The 26,128-nt window shown below is 45.3% G+C and overlaps 1 protein-coding gene across 1 annotated transcript; it reads left to right on the top strand.

The window, feature by feature from the left end:
* Window positions 1-10,138: 10,138 nt before the first annotated feature.
* Window positions 10,139-23,024, top strand: SLC25A38 (solute carrier family 25 member 38). The gene is made up of 9 exons (XM_029244226.1): window positions 10,139-10,206; window positions 10,825-10,949; window positions 11,944-12,328; window positions 17,124-17,245; window positions 17,850-17,934; window positions 18,642-18,821; window positions 19,056-19,224; window positions 20,969-21,135; window positions 22,225-23,024. The coding sequence occupies exons 3-9, from the start codon at window positions 12,260-12,262 to the stop codon at window positions 22,345-22,347; spliced, it is 915 nt and encodes a 304-aa protein (XP_029100059.1). The 5' UTR covers window positions 10,139-10,206; window positions 10,825-10,949; window positions 11,944-12,259; the 3' UTR covers window positions 22,348-23,024.
* The last annotated feature ends 3,104 nt before the right edge of the window (window positions 23,025-26,128 follow it).

Below are 26,128 nucleotides of genomic sequence, written 5' to 3'. Positions count from 1 at the left end.
TCAGGCCCTGGCAAGCCTGCTGGAGTCCCAGGCCTGAATCCCCACCCCCTGGGGCCCCCTCCGGCTGGGCAGGTCCCAAGCCTGACCCTCCTGCCCCCCCAGCCCCCACCCCCACCCCTACCAACACCTCTTCCAGCTGTGCCGGCCCCAGCGGGGCCGCCCCTGACAGGGATTCCTCTGGCCATGCATGTACAGGTAGGTCAAGTGCCGCCTCCTCCAAGGCCTTCTCTGGCTGTGCCAGCCCCTGCGGGTGAGCCTGTGGAGGCCTGTGCCCCAGCTGACCTGCATGGGCATGTGTGCTCTGGGCCAGCTCCAGGAACAGACGCTGGTGAGAGGAACACATGCAGAGCTGGGGCTGGCACAGTGGGTCCAGATATCTACCTAGAGGTCTTGGAAGCCTACTGGGGAGGCAGGGGTATGCTGTAGCTCACTGTGGGGGCAAGGACACTGATAGAGAAGGCACCAGGGAATTTTTTACTTTTTAATTTAAAACATTTTTCATTTTCTTTATTTTCTTTTTTCTTTCTGCTGTTCTGGTTCTGTTTTGTTGTTGTTTCACTTTTATTTTTTTCTAATATATTTTTTATTTTTCTAATTTTATTTAATTTTTTATTCTTTGTTACTGTTCTGCTCTTTTCTGTTTGTTTTATGTTTTTGTTTGTTTTTGCTGTGCCACATGGCTTGTGGGGTCTTGGATCCCAGGACAGGGGTTGGGCGTGAGCTCCTGTGGTGGGAGTGCTGAGTCCAAGCTGCTGGACTAACAGAGAACTTCAGGTCCCAGGGAATATTAATCAGTGTGAGGTCTCCCAGAGATCCTCATCTTGACACCAAGACTCAGCTCCACCCAGCTGCCTGCAAACTCCAGTGCTGGACGCCTCAGGCCAAACAATCAGCAAGACAGGAACACAGCCCCACCCATCAAAAAAAATGAGATGCCAAAAAAAATATGTTACAGATGAAGGAGCAAGGTAAAAACCTACAAGACCAAATAAATGAAGAGGAAATAGGCAACCTACATGAAAAAGAATGCAGAGTAATGATAGTAAAGATGATCCAGAATATCAGAAATAGAATGGAGGCATGGATCGAGAAAATACAAGAAATGTTTAACAAAGACCTAGAAGAACTAAAGAACAAACAAACAGAGATGAACAGCACAATAACTGAAATGAAAAATACTCTAGAAGGAATCAATAGCACAATAACTGAGGCAGAAAAACGAATAAGTGAGCTGGAAGATAGAATGGTGGAAATAGCTGCTGAGGAGCAGAATAAAGGAAAAAGAATGAAAAGAATTGAGGACAGTCTCAGAGACCTCTGGGAAAAAATAAACGCACCAACATTCGAATTATAGGGGTCCCAGGAAAAGAAGAGAAAGAGAGAGGGTCTGAGAAAATATTTGAAGAGATTATAGTCGAAAACTTCCCTAACATGGGAAAGGAAATAGCCACCCATGTCCAGGAAGCACAGAGACTCCCATACAGGATAAAACCAAGGAGCAACACTCTGAGACACATATTAATCAAACTAACAAAAACTAAATTCAAAGAAAAAAATATTAAAAGGAGCAAGGGAAAAGCAAAAAATAACATACAAAGGAATCCCCATAAGTTTATCAGCTGATTTCAGTAGAAACTCTGCAGGCCAGAAGGGAGTGGCAGGACATATTTAAAGTGATGAAAGGGAAAAAACTATAACCAAGATTACTCTACCCAGCAAGGATCTCATTCAGATTCAACAGAGAAATCAAAAGCTTTATAGCAAGCAAAAGCAAAGAGGATTCAGCACCACCAAACTAGCTTTACAACAAATGTTAAAGGAACTTCTCTAGGCAGGAAACACAAGAGCGGAAGAAGAAAAAGACCTACAAAAACAAACCCAAAACAATAAAGAAAATGGGAATGGGAACATACATATCAATAATTACCTTAAATGTAAATGTATTAAATGCTTCAACCAAAAGACACAGACTGGCTGAATTGATACAAAAACAGACCCATACATATACTGTCTACAAGAGACCCACTTCAGACCTAGTGACAGATACAGACTGAAAGTGAGGGGATGGAAAAAGATATTCCATACAAATGGAAATCAAAAGAAAGCTGTAGTAGCAATACTCATGTCAGATAAAATAGACTTTAAAATAAAGACTGTTACAAGAGACAAGGAAGGACACTACGTAATGATCAAGGGATCAGTCCAAGAAGATATAACAATTATAAATATTTATGCACCCAACATAGGAGCACCTCAATACATAAGGCAAATGCTAACAGCTATAAAAGGGGAAATCGACAGTAACACAAAAATGGTGGGGGCTTTACCACACCACTTACACCAATGGACAGATCATCAGGACAGAAAATTAATAAGGAAACACAAGCTTTAAATGACACACAGAACGATAGATTTAATTGATATTTATAGGACATTCCATCTGAAAGCAGCAGAATGCACTTTCTTCTCAAGTGCACACAGAACATTCTCCAGGATAGATCACATCTTGGGTCACAAATCAAGCCTTCTTAAATTTAAGAAAATTGAAATTCTATCAAGCATCTTTTCTGAAAACAGTGCCATGAGTTTAGAAATCAATTACAGGGAAAAAAAACTGTAAAAAACACAAACACATGGAGGCTAAATAATACACTACTAAATAACCAAGAGATCATTGAAGAAATAAAAGAGGAAATCAAAAAATACATAGAAACAAATGACACTGAAAACACAAAGACCCAAAACCTATGGGATGCAGCAAAAGCAGTCCTATGAGAGAAGTTTATAGCAATTCAATCCTACCTCAAGAAACAAGAAACATCTCAAATAAACAACCTAACCTTACACCTAAAGCAACTAGAGAAAGAAGAACAAACAAAACCCAAAGTTAGTAGAAGGAAAGAAATCATAAAGATCAGAGCACAAATAAATGAAATAGAAAAGAAGAAAACAACAGCAAAAAAATCAATGAAACTAAAAGCTGGTTCTTCAAGAAAATAAACAAAATTGATAATCCTTTAGCCAGGCTTATCAAGAAAAAAAGGGAGGGGATTCAAATCAATAAAATTAGAAATGAAAAAGGAGAAATTACAACTGACACCACAGAAATACCAAGGATCCTAAGAGACTACTACAAGCAACTCTATGCCAATAAAATGGACAACCTGGAAGAAATGGACAAATTCTTAGAAACATACAACCTTCTAAGACTGAACCGGGAAGAAATAGAAAATATAAACAGACCAAGCATAAATAATGAAATTGAAACTGCAATTAAAAATCTTTCAACAAACAAAAGTCCAGGACCAGATGGCTTCAGAGGTGAATTCTATCAAATATTTAGAGAAGAGCTAACACCCATCCTTCTCAAACTTCCAAAAAATTGCATAGGAAGGAACACTCCCAAGCTCATTCTATGAGGCCACCATCACCCTGATACCTAAACCAGACAAAGATGTCACAAAGAAAGAAAACTACAGGCCAATATCACTGATGAACATAGATGCAAAAATCCTCAACAAAATACAAGCAAACAGAATCCAACAACACATTAAAAGGATCATACATAATGATCAATTGGGATTTATCCCAGGGATGCAAGAATTCTTCAGTATACGCAAATCAATCAGTCTGATACACCATATTAACAAATTGAAGAATAAAATCCATGTGATCATCTCAATAGATGCAGAAAAAGCTTCTGACAAAATTAGACACCCAATTATGATAAAAAAAAAAAACTCTCCAGAAATTGGGCATAGAGTGAACCTACCTTGACTTAATAAAGGCCATATATGACAAACCCACAGCAAACATCATTCTCAATGGTGAAAAACTGAAAGCATTTCCTCTAAAATCAGGAACAGGACAAGGATGTTCACTCTCTCCACTCATTCAATAGAGTTTTGGAAGTCCTAGCCACGGCAGTCAGAGAAGAAAAAGAAATAAAATGAATCCAAATTGGAAAAGAAGAAGTAAAATTGTCACTGTTTGCAGATGACATGATACTACATGTGGAAAATTCTAAAGTAGCCACCAGAAAACTACTAGAGCTAATCAATGAATTTGGTAAAGTTGCAGGACACAAAATTAATGCACAGAAATCTCTTGCATTCCTATACACTAACAATGAAAGATCAGAAAGGGAAATTAAGGAAACAATCCCATTTACCATTGCAACATAAAGAATAAAATACCTAGGAATAAACCTACCTAAGGAGACAAAAGACCTGTACTCAGAAAACTATAAGACACTGATGGAAGAAATCAAAGATGACAGAAAGAGATGGAGAGATATACCATGTTCTTGGATTGGAAGAATAAATATTGTGAAAATGACTATACTACCCAAAGCAATCTACAGATACAATGCAATCCCTATCAAATTTTCAGTGGCATTTTTCACAGAATTAGAACAAAAAATTTTACAATTTGTATGGAAACACAAAAGGCCCTGAACAGCTAAAGCAACCTTGAGAATGAAAAACGGAGCTTGGGGAATCAGACTCTGAGAGTTGAGACTATACTACAAGTCTACAGTAATCAAGACAGTATGGTACTGGCACAAAAATAGAAATATAGATCAATGGAACAGAACAGAAAGCCCAGAGATGAACCCACACACCTAAGGTCACCTAATCTATGACAGAGGAGCCAAGAATATACAATGGAGAAAAGACAGTCTCTTCAGTAAGTGGTGCTGGGAAAACTGGACAGCTACATGTAAAAGAGTGAAATTAGAACACTCCTTAACACCATACACAAAACTAAACTCAAAATGGATTAAAGACCTAAATGTAAGACTGGACACTACAAAACTCTTAGAGGAAAAAATAGGAAAAACACTCTTTGACATAAATCACAGTAAGTTCTTTTTTGACCCATCTCCTAGCATAATGAAAATAAAAACAAAAATAAACAAATGGGACCCAATGAAACTTAAAAGCTTTTGCACAGCAAAGAAAACCATAAATGAGATGAAAAGACAACCCTCAGAATGGGAGAAAATATTTGTAAACAAAGCAACTGACTAGGGATTAATCTCCAAAATATACAAACAGCTCATGCAGCTCAATATCAAAAAAACAAACAACCCAATCAAACAATGGGCAGAGGACCTAAACAGACATTTCTCCAAAGAAGACCTACAGATGGCCAAGAGGCACATGAAAAGATGCTCAACATCACTAATTATTAGAGAAATGCAGATCAAAACTGCAATGAGGTATCACCTCACACTGGTCAGAATGGCCATCATAAAAAAGCTACAAACAGTAAATGCTGGAGAGGGTGTGGAGAAAAGGAAACCCTCTTGTACTGTTGGTGGGTATGTAAACTTTTTTTAATTTATTTTTTTTCAAGCCACTGAATAAATTTTTTACTTTATATTGGAGTATAGCCAATTAACAATGTTGTGATAGTTTCAGGTGCACAGCAAAGCAACTCAGCCATACATATACATGTATCCATTCTCCCCCAAACTCCCCTCCCATCCAGGTTGCCCATAACATTGTGCAGAGTTCCCTGTGCTATACAGTAGATCCTTGTTGGTTATCCATTTTAAATATGGTAGTGTGTGCATGTCGATACCAAACTCCATAACTATCCCTTCCTCTCACTCTTCCCCCCTGGTAGCCATAAGTTTGTTCTCTAAGAATGTAAATTGATACAGCCACTATGGAGAACAGTATGGAGGTTCCTTAAAAAACTAAAAATAGAGGTACCATATGATCCAGCAGTCCCATTCCTGGGCATATACCCTGAGTAAACCGTAATTCAAAAAGACACATGCACCCCAATGTTCATTGTAGCACTATTTACGATAGCCAGGACATGGAAGCAACCTAAATGTCCATTGATAGATGAATGGATAAAGAAGATGTGGTACTTATACACAATGGAATATTACTCAGCCCAAAAAAAGGAACGAAATTGGGTCATTTGTAGAGACATAGATGGACCTGGAGTCTGTCATACAGAGTGAAGTAAGTCAGACAGAGAAACAGAAATAGCGTATATTAACGCATATATGTGGAATCTAGAAAAATGGTACAGATGAACCTATTTGCAGGGCAGGAATAGAGACGCAGACATAGAGAACGGACATGTGGACATGGGGCTGGGAAGGGGGGATGAACTGAGAGATTGGGACTGATGTATGTGCACTGCCATGTGTAAAACAGATAGCTAGTGGGAACCTGCTGTATAGCACAGGGAGCTCAGCTCGGTCTCTGTGGTGACCTAGATGGGTGGGATGGGGTGGTGGGTAGGAGGGAGTTCCAAGAGGGAGGGGATATATGTATAAATATAGCTGACTCACTTCATTGTACAGCAGAAAGTAACACAACATTGTAAAGCAACTATACCCCAATAAAAAAATGAATTGTGTGCAAATTAAGTGCTCAAAAGTAGCATCGATTGGATGTCACCCCTTTCATTGTTTCATAAGATGAGTAAACTCATTCCAAAATATTTTGAGTTCAGGTTTGGTTTCATATGATCAGTACCAGGAAAGAATTCTTTGGAATCAAACTTGAGAAGGAGAGACTTTTCCTGTTGGATTCAGATGAAACTAACATCTTAGAATGCTTGCTCTGGGCCAGGTACTGAGCCAGGTACATTCCAATATCATGACCGCATGCAGTCCTCACAGCAACCTACAGGGCAGGTGGTATTATTCTCATTTTACAGATTTAACAACTAATGCTCAAAGCGGTTAAAGGACAAGTACCATTCAGTGCAGTGTATTAACGGGAAGAAGTTAGGGAGACAGAATTCAAATGCCACTCTACCCTCTACTAGCTGGCAAAAAGCTCCCTGCAAGAGGGCAGTAAGGATCGGGGACCATTCCTAGGTGTTAGGCTTTTCCCCCTCTTAAAAGCCTGTCTGTCTATAAATAATATATGAATCTGTATTTTCTCCATCTGTGTAGGTAGGTAAGAGCGTATACAGGGAACTGTGAGTAAGCCAGTAACTAAGCCAGAAAAAATGTAGAAACTGTACAAGAGCAAGAAGGACTGATTGGCACTGATGATATGAACAGTAGCCAGGTGGAAGGTACAAGAAAATGTTGCCATATGATGGATTTTCCAAAACCCTGGGAGGAGGGTTGGCCACGTAGACCTGGTCCTCCTCTCCTCTGTCTGCCGGAAAAGGGAGTCTCTGGTGGAGCCCCCAGCTGTAATGGGACAGTAAAGAGGCCTAATAAGCCAGAGAGTCAACCAAGGTGAACTGTGTTGGGAGAAGAGCCTGGAGGACATGGGAGAGCAGGAGAGGGAAACAGCCGGGAAAAGACCGTGTCTTTGAATTGTTTATCAACCAGGCTCCCAATGTCATTGAGGCTTGACCAGACTACAGGTTCCCATGTGCAAGTAGGAATCCTTCTAACAAGGAAATCTGACCGTTTCATTCTCCTGCTTATAGCTCTTCTGTATAAAGCCCAGATTCTTTAACATGGCAGCTTGGGCCCTAGCTTTTCTCTCTGACCTCCTTCCTTGCCCCCCTTCCCTACCACTAGACCTTTCCCCTTGCACAGTTCTGGGAACATGCTCTCTCTCATCTCTGGGCATTTATTTGTACAGGCTCTGCCTGGTGAAAACTGCCCCATCTATTAAATACATGCATAAATGAATGAATCAAGTTGGAATTGGATCAGGCATAGTCAGCTACCTCTTTTGGATTTTCCAGGTCTCAAGTAGCCACCTCCATTCCAATACAAAGGATTATTCCCTACCCAACGCCAGCTGGAGCCCAATCATGGTGAGGCTGTACAATGAACACATGGAGAAGATGGTGGTTGGGACGGGGACGAGACTTCCAGGTTATTTGCGCTCTTTGCAGTTCCTTAAAGACTTAGCTAGGATCACTAAAGCTGTCCCTGGTAAGTTCACATCCCTGTATCAGGAGCACTTAACCTCGGCTGGAGCAGGGCTCTGGTTAGTGCAGGACTGTTGGCAAATCTTTGCTTATGTGTGTGCATTTTCCTCGAGGAGCTCTGTGCCCCAGCCCAGTTCCAGCACCTCCTGTGTGGGCTGCATTAGCCTGAGAGTCAGGTGCAAGGCAGTCTGGGCATGGTGATCCTAGACTCACACAATATTAGGCCAGAAAAGGAATGTGGAGGCCACCTTGTTCAACCTGCTTATTTTACAAGAGAGAAAACTGAGGCCTAGATAGGTGATGAAGTGAGTTTTTGTCAGAGCCTGGACTAGAATCAGGAATTCCTGACTCCTGGGGTAGTGCTCTCTCCACCCATGTCTGCAGTCACCCCGGCATCTCCTTATACCTGCCAGCCCCATCCTCTCTTGTAGACCAGACAGGTGCAGTCTCAGTGAGGAATTGGGAAGAGGCAGTGCCTGGGATTAAGGACCAGTGCCTTTACCCTGGTACGCACAGGGTCGGAAGCTCAGTGATGCAGCCAGGGGGCAGTATCTTACTGACCCCTGAGGCCAGAAGCCAGAACCTGTTATGGACAGGACTCATGCTCCCTCTAGTGGTCAGTTTGAGCTGAGCTCTTGAACCAGTGAAGGACATCAGATGGAAAACAAACACCGGATCCCGCGTTGCAGAGACAGGAGCCAGCCGAAGTCTTCTAATTTTATATACCTAAGCTGTCATTCGAAATTCTGCTTTGAGATTCATGATAAAAATGCAGGTGTTTGACAAGTCTTGGATTTTATATATTGGAGGCTTTACCTCTAATTAAGTCCTCTAAATTATCCCCAATTCAAGTCATACTGTATAGACAAATTTCTCTGAAATCTCAGACCTGTGGCAGTGAGAGGGGACATATATATTTAATTTACAGAAAGGACTTTTGCCTGCCTATTCCTTGATCTGCCACAATCAATGCATTCAGATTAGTATTTATTATTCAGTTGATAGGAACACCGGTGTCCCAAATTCACAGGCAGTTCACCCCTCACTGTCCCTCACACTGCTGATCTCATCCCTTCCTTGGAAGCTGCTCGTCTCCTTCAGAGGTTTATGGGGCCATCCCGGGGGGTGCAGATGGGAAGCTGAGGGCAGTGGGTTTCCTGAGGACCTCCTCCGGTTGGATGCTTTCTGCCCTGGAGACCGCACCGTCCCAAGGGTCAGACTCCAGCTCGACGTCTTTCACACCGACTCAACTCTACTCTCCAGTCCAAATGGTAGAAGACACCCACCACTTCTTCTGGATCACAGAGATGAAGAAACTCGGCTTTGAGTACGTCATCTTCCACAGTGCCTTGGAAAAGAAGTGCATCTGCTTGCTCCAGCCTGAGCCCCTCCTGGAGGGGCTGCCTGGGTGAGGCACAGAGAGCCATCCCAGCCAGTAGCTCAAATGGGCTTTTTCTTGGTCAAAGAGCAGGGGGGGGTGGGGGTGAGAGGACAGTTGGTGGGTCCATGGCTGCCTTCAGCAGGTTCTTGGTTACTGCAGCTTTATTCTACTGACTCCCTGGTTAGGGAGGCTCTGCTAGCCCCTCGGTCACCCACCCGAGGTGTAGCCTCTCCCTGTTAGGGACTTCCTGAACCTCCTAAATGGCAGTGGAGTAAGCAGTGGACATTGGAAATAAGAAGGGGGAAAAACTATTCTTGTTCAGTGGCCAGTATATGCCAGACCCTGCACATGGAGATTTGGCTGTCTTAATTTAATGCCCACAAAAATTCTTAGGAGATATTCCTATCTTATGGATGAAGAAACAGATGGCCCAAGTGGTTCTCTGACTGAGGTCACATGGCTAGAAATGTGAGATTTAGAGTTAGGTCTCTCTGCCTGCAAAGCCCATGCTGTTTTCACTGCACCTTTCTAGTTCCCCCTGAGACCAACCCAAGAGGGAACACAAGATTCATCAGACTTTGTGGTTGGAGCTGGTTGTGGGGTGGGGAGTTTCTTCTGCTTTAATTTATTCTCTTCTAAGCAGGTGTAACTTGCTTCAGACAGCCTTGTTTGCTTCCCCTGCATTTCTTTGCTCTCACATCTCCGCTGTCTACCCTGAGCGATGCAAGAATCTTGTTCTGGATTGCAGGGAACCCTTCAGCATGTCACCACACTGGAACCTCGCCGTGCAGAGTGGAGTCCTGGGTGACTCTTTCCCTTTCTCCCCTCGTCTGCCCCTGCAGGGTTATCCATGGTGGCGCACTGGGGACCATGACAGACACGTTTTTCATGACGGTGTTCAACAGTGCCAATGCAGTCTTTACAGGAACCATGACCATCACCTTCAAGAGGTCTGTTTCCTTGCCTGGGTTCAAGTTAGGAGTAAGCTGGCATGGGGTTATTCCATGTGTTGCGATGGAAGATGAGGGCTCATGTAGCAATCCTGAGTCAAAAGAGGAGTTTCTACTTTTGCTTTTCTCATGGACCAATCTAAACTTGTTAGATGTTCCGTTTTCATCCAAGGACAAGGTGATAAGCTTGAAGATGGGTTATGTGTTCCAACATAAAGATATTCTACATAGGGTGATGATGAACTACTTTTGGCTGCCTCTGATTTAGAGAAATCCAGCCCATGTGCCTGTAAATATTTACTTCAGTCCACAAATAATTATTGGGCCGCTACTGAAATGATAATTCCTGATATTTGACTAGTCTCTTGCGAAACACGCACACATTATTTTGTTCAATCTTTACTATAATCCTGGGAGGTCAGTACATTATCTCCAACTTGACAGATGAAGAAGCTGAGGTGAATACACAGCTAGCAGGTGACAAATGCAAGGGCCCCTGATATGTTGGAGTAGAACCCCAGGACCTCCACTCCGGCAGCCTCATCCTCCCACGGGGTCATCCCTCCCTTTCTCAGGAGACCAGCCCACCAGCCACTCTCCCCCATTGCTCTCTCCTAGACCACTCACCCTTAGCTCAGTGGTGAGGCTGAAGGCAAAGGTCACTGGCATGGAAGGAAGAAAGGTGTTTCTCTCTTGTGAAACCCAAAGCAGTGACAGGACCGTCCTCTTCGCCAAAGCTTCTGGTAAGGCCATTAGAATTCTTTTTTCCTCCTGTTTGCGCCCATCCTTGTGACCGGGCACAGAGGGTGACTTTCCACACTGCTGAGGGCACTGCCTACCCTGGGAGGCTCTTAAGGCTGCGTGTTTGGGGTTGGAGGGGATGCTCTCATGGAGAGGAGCCTCTATAAGTTGTAGGATAGAGGCCATCATAACACACCCATTCACCTCTCTGGGAGGCCAGTGTTGTCCAGTAGAAAAGTAGTTCGAGCCACAGGTGCAATTTTTAAAAATTTTATTGAAGTATAGTTGATTTACAATGTTGTGTTAATTTCTGCTGTACAGCAAAGTGACTCAGTTTTACATACATATGTTCTTTTTCATATTCTTTTCCATTATGCTTTATCACAGGATAACAAGTGTAATCTTGTGTTCTAGTAGTCATATGAAAAAAGCAAAGAGATAAAATTAATTTTAATAATTATTTCACCTAATTCAATACACCCAAAATATCATTTCAACACGTAATAATGTAAAAATTATTCATGAGATTATTTTATCTTATTGTCACGTCTTAGAAATCCAGCGTGTGGATAACTTACAGCACATTTCTGGCACGAAATTTTCAGCGTTTAAAGGGAAATGTGGATCTGCCAAGACAATAAAGTTGTGTTTAATGGAAAAATATTCCACACTGCTTCGGGTTTTAATACAAATTAATTATAATTAAATCAAGTTTAAAATTCTGGTCTTCAGTCACACTAGCCAAACTTCACGTGCTTGATAGCCACAGTTGGCTACTGGCTACCGCATTGGGCAGAGCGAGTCTGGGCTGTAACTACCTTCAGACGTGGCGCCCAGAAGCATACCTCCCTGCAGACGCCCGATGCAGCTCCGGGCGCAGGGAAGCCCCGATCCTGCAGTTCCGGAGGTCTCCACGAGGTAGCACTAAGGAGCACACCCTCGCCAGCGCGCGACCCGCGTCCAACCCCGGAAGCTAAATTCCGCCGTTATATCTAGTTCCTCCGGCTTTCTCCACTCCCGGATGAACCCTGTCTAATACTCTCAAGTCCTGAAGACGGCGACGGGACAGGATGGGCAGGGCAGCAGAGCCTCGCAGTCGGCTGAGCTAGTGAAGAGCGGCGCCTGGAGCCACTCACGTGCGGTGGGCGCGCAGGTCCCGACCCCCGACCAGCGCAGACTGCAGAGAAGCCGCGCGGTAGAACGCGTCGCCCGGCTACCGCCATCGCGTCGTCTTCTCTAGAATCGTCAGGGCCGGGCCTGAGCTCCCACCGACGGCACCCCGGGCCCAGTACAGTCGCAGGCCTCCCCTCAAATGATTCAGAAGTCACGCCCGGCGCTGCTGCAGCCTCAAGATGTCGGAGACAGGGTGGAAACGCTTATGGTAACCTGCGGGGAAGGGAAGGCAGGGGTTCCGGCATTGCCGGCTCGGGGAGGGAAATTCGGAAGGTTGCCGAGGGTCAGCGGCCCTCGGGGAACCTTTTCTGCCTCCGGGATGCGCGCATAACTGGTTGGGGACGTGGCGGCAGAGATGGAGTTTGACTAAGGGATTAAAAGAGGGGAGGGAGGGAGGAAGGAGAGAAGTTGCAGTCCAGTCCTTGGGATAGGCAAGCAAAGGTCTCGCTCCTGTATTGGTAATCTGGGTAGAGGTAGGCGGAATTGCCGGGGCCTTGGCCGGTGTCGGGGGGGAATGTGCCCGCGTGGTCCAGAGAGAGGTGCGAGCGCTACGGGACGTTGCTTTGAGTTGGATGCCTAAAATGACGAGTGGGAGGACACCTGGGTAGATATTTGGACCATTGCAAAGCCCGGCAATAACGCTAAGCCTGAGGAGAGATCGTTGCACGAGCGAGGTGGGTTAGGGCTGCACAGCGCTCGCGGGCTGGACCAGGTGGACTCTCCCGGGAACCAGTGCGGTTTGCCCTCGCCACGAGGCCACGCCCCTCCCGCGCCTGGATTGGCTGCTATGTTCGCGCCGCGGGGCTGCCATTGGTGGAGGCGGAGGCGGAGGCGGAGGCGGAGGCTGGGCTGGGCCGACGAGGACGGTCTGGCTGAGTTGCTGCTAGCGGTGGGTGGAGGCGGGGTTGCGGCTTCGCTTTAGGCCGGGAGGGGCAGTTGGCCGTGGCTACTTTTCTCCCTGAGGTCAAGGTCATGGCCCACCTGCGCCGGGGACAGGACAGGGGTGTGGGGTTTTTTGTTTTGTTTTGTTTTTTATCTTTAACAAAGGTGGAGGCGGGGACCGCTCTACGTTTACATTTTATAACATGTGCTTACGTATTTCTTTTTGGGTCCTCCAGCTCTGGCCTGGAGATCTGAATTGGATTTAGGATATAGTTTTTTTTAAAGGGGAGTAGGAGTGGCTTGTGGAACCTGTTTGCTAACTATTCAAGTCTGCTTATTGCCTTTATGTATCTATGTATCATTGTTTGGTTGTTTTTGCCCTACCCCCCCTCAAAAAACAAAAAACAAACAAACAAAAAAGCCAGCTGTATTATTCGTTTTATTTACCTTGAATAAATTTGGGCTGTTTAGGAAAAAAAAATCAAGCATGCCTTAAAGGGTATGCCATCCACCATTGACAATATCTTAAAAATGAAAAGTGTAAATTCTATTTTTTTAAAACAATTATGTTACCTGTTTTGTTTTGTTTTTAACAGAGGTTAGTCTATACTGCTGGTTTATATTTTGCATCTGTTCTATGCTAATGGACCTGGAAAATTACAAAGTTAAAAAAGTTATGGGCTCTATGCATGTATCCACAAATATTTATTTAGCCAATAAAATGTTCAAGCAATGTGCTGTAAAAATAAAAACATTAATAGTTCCTGCAATGGAGGACAGTGTGTTGGGCGTTGGGGAGCAGTATACAGTAGTTCCATACACAACCTGTGAGAGCGTTAGAGAGGCAGCTCCAAAGAGAACTGCTTAGAAGCTGTAACTGCAGGCCATTCCTACAGCCTTACTGGAGTAAAGGGCTGGGGGGAGCCAGGGGAGAGTCCCCTGTCCAGGGATGTGGCCTGCAGGGCCCTCTAAGCTTTATCCTGTGGAATTGTGCTCAAGGGAGAGCCATGTGCAGATTTCCTGTTAGATGAAGTGATTCGTTCATTCTTTTTTTTTTTTTTTTTAATTTATTTTTGGCTGCGTTGGGTCTTCGTTGCTGTGCGAGGGCTTTCTCTAGTTGAGGCAAGCGGGGGTACTCTTCGTTGTAATGAGCGGGCTTCTCACTGCGGTGGCTTCTCTTGTTGCAGAGCAGGACCTCTACGCGCGCGGGCTTCAGTAGTTGTGGCGCGTGGGCTTAGCTGCTCCGCGGCATGTGGGATCTTCCTGGACCAGGGCTCGATCCCGTGTCCCCTGCATTGGCAGGCGGATTCTTAACCACTGCGCCACCAGGGAAGTCCCTGATACATTCATTCTTGATTGTTGAGCACCTGCTGTGGACCAGGCTCCGTGGTCAGTGCTGGAGGAACCACCATGAACAGGACAGTCCAGGCCTCCTCTGTCCTTGACCCTCAGTCATAAGGCAGGTGGGCTCTGGTGCCGTGGAAGCACTGAAGAGGAGCACTGAACGCGAGTGTGGGGTTAGGGTAGATCAATGGCAGGGTGTTCACTGGGATGGAGTGCCCTGGAGGAGGGGCACATGGGGGGTGAGGAAGAAAGATGAGTTCAGGTTTGGAAATGTCAACCCACGGTGCCTGTGGGACGTCGGATTAAGTGGATATGGGAGTCTGCAGAAGACAGCTTGCAAGTGTGGACAGAAGGGTGGAAAAGAAGAGGCTCTGCATGTGAAAGCAGAGAGGCCGGGGAAGTGGGAGGAAGATCAGGACAGTGTTAATCCCAGAAGCCAGAGGCAGAGCACATTTCCAGAAGGAGCTGGTGGTGGTCAACAGCCAACAGCAGAACGCTGCTGAGCTGCCTGGGAAGTGCCCTGGGCTGTCACTTAGACTGGGAGGAATGGTGAAAAAAAGCATGAACTTTGAGTCTTAGCCAGTAGCTTCAAACCCTGTGACTTAGGATACATTGTCATCCCTGTGAGCTCCAGTTTCATCTGGAAAATGGGTTTGAACATCTAGCTCTTACGAGCATTGTGAGATTTCGAGGTGCTGTATATGGATGCCTCACCCCAGGCTGCTCTGGTAGCGGGGGTTGGCACTGCTGAGGCTGGAGACCCCCAAGGAGATCACTAGGATGGATCAGTGGGGGGCAGGCTCTGGGAGGAATGAGGGGTCATCAGTAGGAGTTGGTCATGAAACAGTAGGTAGACCAAGGAGTCTTATTTGTCTCCCAAATGTCCTGCTGGGACACGAAGGAGAGGCAAGCGTGTGGAGAACCGTGGACAGAGTTTCCATTAGGGCATGTTGAGTTTGAGATGCCTACAGGCCATTCGAGGGGAGGTGGGGGAAGCATGGGGACAGTGGACTCGGGAGAGAGGCTGAAGTGGGCTGGAGGTGTGGGCGTTGCCGGCATGTGTGCGTCGAGCATGGTGTGGTGTGGAGATGAGGGTGCCCTGAGAGGCCGCAGCTACGGGGAGATAAGAGGAACAGCAACATCTGTGGCTGGGGAAAGGAGGCTTAGAAGGGCAGCCAGAAACCACAAAGAGAGGAGCGGCGATCAGCTGTTTCAAATGCACCAGAGAGGCCAAGTAAGAGAAGGCCACAGATGGGAAAGGGGTCCTGGGATATGGCAGGTCCTTGGTGAGGCAGCTTTAGTGGAGGGGCTTTACCTGGATGGCAGACTGGGGAACCTGAAGGGTGGCTAGTGAAGAGGGAGTGGAGATGATGTGGCATCAGGTTGGAAATATGGGGGGCTTTCAAGCTTGTTCCAGACAAAGGAGAAGATGTCAGTGGAAGTAAGAGGCTGAGTATGCAGGAAAGAGAGGCTCACTGATGCCACAAAGGTTCGGATGAGGCTGAGAAACAAAATTCGTGGGAATATGGGTTAGCAAAAGGAGCAGGACACACATCTGATGAAGCTGTTCCCATCTGGCTTGGTTGTACTAGTGGTCTTACCTTTGATGCTTGGAAGGCTATTTGAACGTGGTTATAAGCTCCAGTATTTATTATCTGAACTTATTAAGTCCTTTTAAGGAATTCCAGTTATAAATTGAGACTTGCTCTTTTGGTGAAACGTGGAATAATCTCTCTTCTCTGTGAAACAAATACCACAGATTACAAACATTTTGGTTCCGGGTAGGTACTTTTTTTGACGTGTATAACAGGCAACTTCATCTTAATAGCATTTTAGGACTATAGTATGCCATTTATTAAAAAGTAATAGTGCAAATGCCATTTAATGAGAAGAGAGACGATCTTTGGATGGAGTTTGCCAAGTGTCTCCTTTGGAAAAGAGGACATTTGTTTCCTGCTTGGATTTTTAAAAGTGTGTTTTCACAACCATTTGATTGCGTCTGGATTCCGGGGCGTGCTGTGGGGCCTCTGGAGTGCGCTTGGGGGAAACACAGTCAGTCTGCGAGGCAGTCCTGCCCTCCTGGGTGCCGCCTCTCGATTAGACAGTGTGTGTGACTCTCCCGGCTTAGAGGACAGCCAGCAAACCCAGGAGTGGCTGCTGGCCTTGTGGTGCCCCTGCGATCTGTTTAGGTCCCGGTGAGACGAATGGGTATATGACGGGGAAAGTTTTACATTAAGGAAATGCATGGGTTTTACAGGAAGTGGCACAGACATTTCACATTGTACCTGCTCACTTATGGTTTCACTTCCTTTGTCTTACTCCTGTAAATAGCCTGCAGGCCCTACAACCAAGGGAACCTGAAACCAGCAGTTCAGAGTTAAAACACTGTTCAACTGATTTTTGCTTTTGTGACGAGAAGGAGTTGGCCTATAACTTATCGTCAAGACAAGTAGGGAGGTGTGGTCAGTGGCATAATTCACAGATGGAAATTACTATGTTGCTCAGTAGGAGCAAAGTTATCCATAAGTTTTAAATTATCAGTAATTACTAAAGTTGTTATCAGTAAGACCAGAGAGCTACCTCTTGGAGTATACTGTGTTCTCAATAACATTCCAACACTGTTCGTTCCTGGCTATGCTTTTCCCTTCTGTGAAGTCTGACGCTAATACAGGGTGCCACCAGGTGAGTTTCTAAGAGATCCTTACAGAGAGCTGACTGGTCCCGGTGTGACGAAGGCTGGGACAAAGCTGCTGACACACTGTTCTCTTGCCCTGCAGTTGCAGCCCGTGATCAAAGCTTTCCTGTGTGGCTCCATCAGTGGGACCTGCTCTACCCTCCTTTTCCAACCCCTGGATCTCCTCAAAACACGCCTGCAGACCCTTCAGCCCTCAGCCCATGGGTAAGGCCTGCTGCCCCGTTCCCCCGCCCCCTCCCCCCCTTTTCACTGAGGACCTGGTTTCAACAACTTCTCTCAGACACTGGCGCATCTTTACTGTGTTCAGTCAACTTCCATTCTGTTGGATGAGCAAAGAGAAACACAGGCCAGGCCGAGCTTTCATGTGTTTTATATATACTCTTAATTAAGTGGGGTCCTTCCCTGAGTAGCTTCCTGGGATCTGCCTTGGTGACGTTTGCATTTTACTGTGCCAGCCTGTAATGTCATAACTGTGCTGCCTGGCACAAGCAGTGGGTGGTTTTCTGGAAATAAGATAGGTATTGAGTGTATCTTGTGTGTCCCCTATTGGGCTCAGCCCTGTGGGAAGTGCACAGAGTGTATGTAAAATGAGAAGTTATCCCATTGCTTGCAGTGTGAATGGACAAAGAATCATGCACCTGCCACATCATGAACGCATAGGAACTCAGTAACTCCAGGGTGCCTTTTAGAGATTCTTAAGTGTTCTAGAAAGGAGTCCATACAGAGAAGTCTGTGAGTGGGGAGTTCTTTCACAGGGATGTGGTCTAAGTGATTTTTCCTTCCTTGCCTCCGTTTCGTCTGCCTTCAGATCCAGACGTGTTGGGATGTTGGCTCTGCTCTTGAATGTGGTTCGCACGGAGAGTCTTTTTGGCCTCTGGAAAGGGATGTCCCCCGTAAGCTGCCTTTTGGGTCTTGTCTTGTACCCCCTCCTTTAATAACTAGCCGTCTCTCATCCACCTCACACCTCCTCTCTTTTAAGGGTACGTGAGGTTGGAGGCGGTGGGAGGGCCTTTCTGGTCTTCCTGTCCGTCCCTCTCACTGTCGCTGGCTTCCATTTGAGGGCCCTGGGAATAGCACACCTGTGCATCCTGGGCACGACTTCTTAGTGCAGCATGAAGTCCTAGAGCAGAGGCAGCTGGCGCCCCACCTGTCAACAGACCTTGCCCTTACCCCTCCAGCGCCTCCACACCTGCATTTCTTTGCCTAGACAGCTTTTTCTGGCCTTAGGAACTCACTTTGCTGGAAATGGCAGGGAATTCACGCTCACCCCAACCCCGCAGCAGCCCTTAACCAATGAAAGACGAGAGCTGATGTTTAAAACTTCCCTCCCCTCCTCAGGTGGCAGGGTAACCTAGGATACTGATTCCCAGAGTTCCCCAGAGGGATTCCGTTGCCCATGGCAATAACTGATGAGATGACACACACTTTGTTGGCTGCCTTCTCTCCCATCTCATTTCCCTACTCTCCCATTGGTGTTCCCTCCACACCTTAAATCGACTCCTTGCATGCAAATCCTGGGTCTTCTTTGGGGAAATCCAGCTCAGACAGGATCTTACATGTTGGTGTTTGATTCCGTTCCTCCCTCCGACTTGTTCTGCAGTCCATCGTGAGGTGCGTCCCTGGCATTGGAATCTACTTTGGCACTCTCTACTCTTTGAAGCAGTACTTCCTGCGAGGCCATCCCCCCACTGCCCTGGAGTCAGTCATACTGGGGGTGGGCTCCCGCTCTGTCGCGGGGGTCTGCATGTCACCCATCACTGTGATCAAGACACGGTACGAGGTGAGTGGGCAACCGGAGACACCGGGCTCTTGAGTCAAGTGGTCACTGATGCCACCTCCCGATTTATAACCTAACACAGGGTTGATGTGGTCGGAGAACTCATCTGTGTAGTCAGGCCAAGCACACGCAAACCAGAGCCGCCAGGGCTCCGGTAATGCACCCTGAGGATGGCTTCGTTCAGTGCGCAAACCCAGGGCCACTGTGCCAGCCATTGGTTCTGTGCTTCCTTTGCAGAGCGGGCGGTACAGCTATGAGAGCATCTACGCGGCCCTGAGGAGCATCTGTCACAGCGAGGGGTACCGGGGTCTCTTCAGTGGCCTGACAGCAACACTCCTTCGTGATGCCCCCTTTTCCGGAATCTACTTGATGTTTTACAACCAGACCAAAAACATTGTGCTTCATGGTACGGGTAAAGGAAGGTGTGGTGGGAAGAGATATCCCTTGAGAGATCACATCCTCGTCACTTTCTCTGAGATAGGAGACTATTCGTTGTTCTTAGCAGCTCCAGATTCTTATCCTAGTTTTAGAAACCGAGCCATATCTGCATTGTGTCAGGCATGGGACCCGGTGCTGGGATGCGAGGGCGGCCATGAAGACATGGTCCCTGCCCTTTTGAGTTTATAGCTTCCTAAGGCAGACTACTGATAGTATGTAATTCTTGAGTCGGGGAGAGGGTAGGATAAAGCTCATTTTGCATAGGTTTTGCAGCAATACTTCCCACATTTGCCTGATCTGGGTCCTACCCAAGGCATCCTAAATCAGAAGCTTTGGGGTAAGACCTCAGAGACTGTATTTTTCAAGAAGCACTTGTTGTGATTCTTATCAGACAAGTTTGGGAAATCCAATGGCTTAGGAGCTAGAAGAAAAATATTTTCATGTCCCTTGCTGTGCTCTTGGCTAACATTGTTTTGAGCCCTCCTTTCGGTTGGAGAGAAAGATGCCAAACCCCTAGCATTCTGGCAGGCCCACGCTTCCAGAAAGCTCGTGTTGTCAAGACATGGGCAAAATCGACAGGCAGTAAACATCCACCCAAGCAGAGCCAGGCATTGATAGAAACACATCCTATAAAGTGAACCTGCATTCAGTAAGGCGTCTATGGATAATGTGGGCAAGGAATTGCAACCAAAGTCGTTTAATTGGGAAAGCCAGAATGTCACCCCCAAGACAGTGGTGTCAGTTGGAGTGGTTTGGGAGATGTGCTGCTTCTCCCCAGGTGCCAGAAGGTGTGACACTACAGGTCACAGCCTTACCTTACAGGAGAAAGTTAAGGCAATAAGAGGGCTTGGATATACATTTTTAACTTCTTCATCCATCCTAAAAATTTTTTTTAATTTGGTATTTAGAAATCATTTTATGCTTACCAAAAAAGCCACAAGAATAGTACCTATAACTCCATAGCTCATTATTCTCTTTCTATGTGTATAATTGTTTTCCTCAAACCATTTAAGAATAAGTTGCAGACATGATGCCTCTTTACCCTTAAATACATCAGTGTGTACTTCCTAAGAACAAATGCATTCTTGTATAACCATCGATAGTTCTTTCATGTATAGTCTTGATTTCTCCAATTTTCCCAATAACGTATTTTGTAGCAATTTTTATTTTTTATTTTCAAGAGTATAAGCCAGTTATATAACCTCAGTGTGGGTTTCCCTGATGTTTCCTTTCAACTAGATTCATTTATACCTTTCTAGCAAGAGGAGCACATAACTGAGGTTGTGTCTTCAGTGCCTTATATCAGGAAGCTCATGACATCCGTTTGACGCACTGTGGGTGATGTTAACTTTTTATCACTATAAAAATAGTGTCTCCACTGAAAACTCAACTGTTTGTTCTTTTGTAATTTCTAAGTATCTCTGTGGCGAGATACTTTGAATATATAAATCTATATAACACTTCCTGTCCTTTCATCCATATATTTTAGCATCAGTGAATGACTCTTGCCTGAGTCAATTATGCTGATGGTTGTAAAAAGGTGAACTTTTCCATTATCCTACTTACACTGATTAGTTTAGATATTGAATTCTTAGCCTTGTTTGAATCCAGACCCTTCTGGCTTTCAGGAAGAATTAGTGGGCAACTTGACATGGATATCTGATGAATGTGGGATTTATTTATAACTGAATGTTGCCTTTGTCCTGTTTCAGACCAGTTGGATGCAGTCCTTGTTCCCGTTGTAAATTTCAGTTGTGGGATATTTGCTGGGATTCTGGCCTCACTGGTAACTCAACCTGCAGATGTTATCAAAACTCACATGCAGCTCTCCCCAATGAAATTTCAGTGGATTGGCCAGGCAGTGACACTCATTTTCAAAGTAAGGCTTTAGAATAAATATTGGTTCATATTGTGGTTAAGGCTTTCTCTCTCAGGCAGTAGCTCTTATCCTTTACATGGTAGAAACACCTGGGAAGCTTTTAAAACAATCCCGATTCCCAGCTCATAACCTGGGCTTATCATATTAGAATCTCTGGGGGAGATGAAACCCTGGCATCAGTATTTTAAGTTCCCTGGTGATTCCAATGTGTTGCCAAGGTTGAGAATCACTGCTAAAAATCTATGGTTGTGGGATTTTTTGTTATTGTTGTTGTTTTGGTTCTGTTTGTTTAGGGAGGGAGCCTGACATTAGGACAACATGTGATATTTGTTAAACATGCATATTGTTGGGCTCTACCCCAGACCTACCTAGTCAGGAGATCTGGGAGGACTCCTTAACCTAAACAAGGATCTAGGAGAAATGTAGTCAGAAAAAAATCACAAGCACATTGTTTTGTTTCCAGGAGTTCGCACTAATGCAAATGGACAGATGGTATTGAAGATAAAAAGTACAGTAATTGTAAAGTACACTAAAATGCTATTTAAAAGCCACTGAGTAAGCCCTTTGGAAACGTACTGTTATCAGATATTCTTTTTGAAAGTAAATTTGTCACCTAGATCTTTAGATGTTTCTGTACTACTCAATTTTTGTATGTAGCACAGGAAACAAGTAGGCATCTGCAGCAAGTATCTGCCTTATCCTAGATATAAGCAAGTATTTGTGAGTCGGATCATATTCATCACACTGCTTAGGTTGCCTGCTTCCTTATTCTCTATACCTAAAATCATGAAGTTTGAAAAGAGAGTCTTCAGTATATGTGAAAATGGTAAGATTTTCAGCTAAGAAATAAATTCCCCTGGATGGAGCAAGCCTAAAAAAAGATAAAGCTTAGCAACTACTCCAAAAAAATTTTTTTTTAGTTTATTGCCTCCTTGGACCCAGTATTCGTAGTTTTAACATTATTTATAAAAGTCTAAAAAGTAAGACTTAACAATGGGGTAATGCAGAGAGAGAGCCTCACTCTCGTGCCAGGTATATAAGTGTATTGCTGCTTTAGTCCCAGAGTTTTGGCCTCCATTTTCCTCCTAGGATTATGGGCTGCGTGGCTTCTTCCAAGGCGGTGTCCCCCGGGCCCTCCGCAGAACTCTGATGGCAGCCATGGCGTGGACAGTCTACGAAGAGATGATGGCCAAGATGGGCCTGAAGTCCTGACCGAGCCAGGACCAGGCAGAGATGGGATCTGTCGCCCTGCCTGTTTTCTGCCAAGAACCTCTTCAACTCACTACCCTGGAGTAGGACGAAGTCCTATCTGGAGAGGCAGGCAAACACGTCACCTTTGGTTACCCAGCTCAAGAAGAGAATAGGTGGGTCCGACTCAAGCCTTCCAGACCTCCCAGAAGAGGAGTCACTGACATGGACATCATATTGGGGAATTAGGAGAAGGGTTTGCATACCCTGCAAGGCTACTTGAAAAGGCATTTCCAGAGAGTGCTCTGTCCGGTGTCTCTGCTCAGCCACCCACTATACCACAGTGCCTCTTTGGATCTGCTCTCAGGCAGTGCAGCGCCAAGGATGCTGTGGGCCGCCTGCAGTGGCGGAGGAGTTCCAGCAGCCAGGCTGGATCTGCTGAGAGAGGAGTCACTGTCACCAGGCTGAAGACTGCCTCTGAGGTGATGTTAGGATGCGGAAGAACAGATGTCACGACTTCATTGGTTCCTCATCGACTTCTCAGAGGCTCCGGAGAAGGGGGGCAGTGGCTTCCTAGCCCCTAAGTGTCCAAATAATATTGTTTGATCTTGGCTCCTGCACTGTTTCAACTCCAAGTTACTCTGGCTTTTTTCTGCAGCTAAAGTTGGATAAATAAAGTGAAGCACTTTATCATTGAAAAACCTCAAGTGCCACGACTCTGCTCTAAAATAACAAAATAGTCTAAGGCGGCTGACTCTTGATCTGTATAGGTCCTCAAACCTAAAATTTAAAAAAATAGCTTTATTTTATATATCATACAATTCATCCATTCCAAGTAGACAATTCTGTGATTTTTTAAGAAACTTTACTGACTGGTGCAGCCATCACCATAAATCAGTTTCAGAACACAGTCACCCCCCCGCCCCCAGTAAGATCTCTTATTTACAATTAACCCTCGTTCCCAGCCCCAGCACAGCCCAGGCGGCCACTGAACTGCTTTCTGTCTATAAATTTGCCTTTCTGTGCACTTCCTACATAGTCATACACTATGTAGTCTGTTGTATCTGGCTTCTTTCACTTAGCATAATGTTTTGGAGGTTCATCCATGATGTGGCATGTTCAACACTTTATCCTTTTTTTATGGCCAAATAATATTCTATTGTGTGCCTATTTATCCATTCATCAGTTGATGAATGTGTGAATTGCTAGCACTTTTTGGCACTTACGAATATTGTCACTATGAACATTCACGTATGAATCATTTGTGTGGACATACATTTTCATTTCCCTTGTGTACATGCCTAGGAGTGGAATTACTGGATCATGTGGTAACTATGTTTAACCATTTGAGAAACTACCAGACTGTTTCCAAAGTGGCAGCACCATTTAACATCACCACCAGAAGTTTATGAGGGTTCTGATTTCCGCACACCCTCCTCAACACTTGTTATTGTCTGTTTTATTTATTGTAGCCATTCTAGTGGGTTCTATCAACTTTCAAGCTTAGGAAGGGGCTGTTGTTTTATCCAAACAGCAGAAGGGGGAAGTTTGATCTCCTGGTTAAGAACATGGGCTGTGATTCAGGCGGCCCAGGTTAAAAGGCTGGCTCTCCACCTACTTAGACACATTTGAAGTTGTCCCCAGGGGATGGGGATAGTAATATTTCCTACCTCCCAGGGTGGTGGCAAGGGTTAATTGAGCGTATGTTTCTGGTGCATTACATTAGTTTCCTAGGGCTGCCACAGCAAACCACCACAAATTGGGTGGCTTCTAACAAATTTATTCTCTCAGTTTGGAGCCTACAAGTCTGAAATCAAGATGTCTGCAGGGCCATACTCTCTGAAGGCCCTAGGGGAAGATGGTTCCTTGTCTCTTCCAGTTAATCCCATGGTGGCTGGCAGTTCTTGGTGTTCATCAATCCAATCTCTCTCTCTCTCTTCACAATGCTTTCTCCCCCGTGTGTCTCTCTGTCCAAATTTGCATCTATTTTTAAGGGCACCAGTCATTGGATCAGGGCCCACCCTACTCCAGAATGACATCTTGATTACATTGCAAAGACCGTATTTCCAAATATGGTCATGTTCATAGGAACTGGGGGTTAGGACTCCAACATATCTTTTTGGGGGACACAAGTCAATTCATGCATATTAAGCTTAATGATTTATAAGTTTTAGGTTAGAATGCCGTATTCCAAATTATAATATGGAGAGGAGTATGGGAGAAGTCAAACTAGGATCCTAATCTCCTAGTGGTACCCAAGCCACCAGTGCTTGGTGACCTATGTGTGTGAGGCTGTGTGCTGGGGAAAGCAGGGGAGCACCTATGGCTGGAAATGGTGTGCTTGGGGCAGCAATGCAGGGCAGGCAGCTTAACACAGATGGATGGAGTGCCTGCCGCCTAAGGACTTAGCCTCTGAGGCAGGATGTTCAGGTTTCTTGGCCTCTTCAGTCTCCCTGACCCTCATCTTGGGCTCTGGGAGCCTAATGCCAGTGGGGCCCGGCCAGGGGCTGCTGGGAGTGGAGGGGCAGAGATAAGCCCGAGAGGTGCAGGCTTCATCCCAGTGCAGATTTGCTCGCCTTATACACAGCTGGTGAATTTCAGCCACCAGAGGCCCCTCCCTGCTCTTCATTTGTTCTGTTGGGGGCAAATCATCTTAAAATTTGGAGAAATCGTCTCATTTTCTCTAAATATGGAGTAAAACCGAAATTTGCCATTATGAACTCTGATTCCAGAGGCAAGTGGCCCTGGAGTCTACATATCCGAGGCCCCCAGAATTTTTTTCCTCTCCCGTAGTCTCCCACAAGTGTTAAAAGTTCAGAAAGGAAGTGGCTAGTGAGCTTCAGAGGGCTTTGGAAACACTGCCCAGTGCCCTCCCCCCACTTTTTTTTTTTTTTTAATTGATTCGTTCTTGGCTGCCTTAGACTTAAAGCAAATTATATAGGGGCGGAGCTTTGTGGGAGTAAACAGTCATCTGGCGCTAGAGATAAGGCCTAGTAAGGCAGGAGGCAAAAAGGACAGAAGCAAAGCTTTCAAGCTGCTATACTCAATTTCCAAGAATATGTTATGAAATATCTCAATCACAAGAGTAGAATAGATGGTACATTGCCCCTTCACTCACATCACTCAAATGGAACAATTATCAGGATTTAGCCATTTTTGCTTGTCTTTCCCCTCTCCCCCACCTCCTTTTTTCTTTCCTTAACTGAAGCTTTTAAAAGCAGATCCCACACATCATACCATTTCACCCTTCCACATTTCTATATGCATATCTAAAAATTATGGACATTTTTCTTAGGTAACTACAACGTTATTATCCTACTTGAAAAGAAGTTAACATTTTTTTTTGCTTATCAGCCAATACCCAGTCCATATTCATGTTTCCCTGATTGTCTCAAAAATTATTGTTTACAGTTGGTTTATTTGCATCAGGATTCAAACAAGTCCTAAGATTCTTTCACCAGCTGTTGGAAAGGGTAAGTAATTTTGAGGCAAACCACGGTTAAAGTGAGTCATCACTTCCTGAGGGCCCAATCAAGTCAGGGAGCCTAGCAATAGGACTCTGGGGGGTTGCAAAGCTGAGATCTGCTCTCCAAGGCAGTGCTCCTTCCATGCCTCCAGGCTGAGCAGTGTGCCCTTCCACCTCCTTGCTGCCTTCAAATTCTCAAATATCAGCTTTTGTCACCATGTCCTCTCTAAAAAAAACTGGCTCAATGCCATAATCTGTAGGTGTTCTTTCACCTTCCAAGTTCTTCCCTGCTCCTTGGGAACTACTGGCTTAGGTAGCTGGTAAACGCTCTAAGGTCAG

This window comes from Monodon monoceros, unplaced genomic scaffold (genome assembly GCF_005190385.1).
Source record: "Monodon monoceros isolate NGI ecotype Baffin Bay Population unplaced genomic scaffold, NGI_Narwhal_1 Super_Scaffold_3, whole genome shotgun sequence".
Classification (NCBI taxonomy): Eukaryota; Metazoa; Chordata; class Mammalia; order Artiodactyla; family Monodontidae; genus Monodon; species Monodon monoceros.
This window is presented reverse-complemented; position numbering and strand designations above follow the sequence as displayed.

Excerpts from the sequence above, each read along its gene's own strand:
- SLC25A38 (XM_029244226.1), top strand. The coding sequence starts at position 12,260 with ATGATTCAGAAGTCACGCCCGGCGCTGCTGCAGCCTCAAGATGTCGGA. Across the intron at positions 17,246-17,849 it reads CTTCAGCCCTCAGCCCATGG|ATCCAGACGTGTTGGGATGT; the intron begins GTAAGGCCTGCT and ends GTCTGCCTTCAG. Across the intron at positions 21,136-22,224 it reads CAGTGACACTCATTTTCAAA|GATTATGGGCTGCGTGGCTT; the intron begins GTAAGGCTTTAG and ends TTTTCCTCCTAG.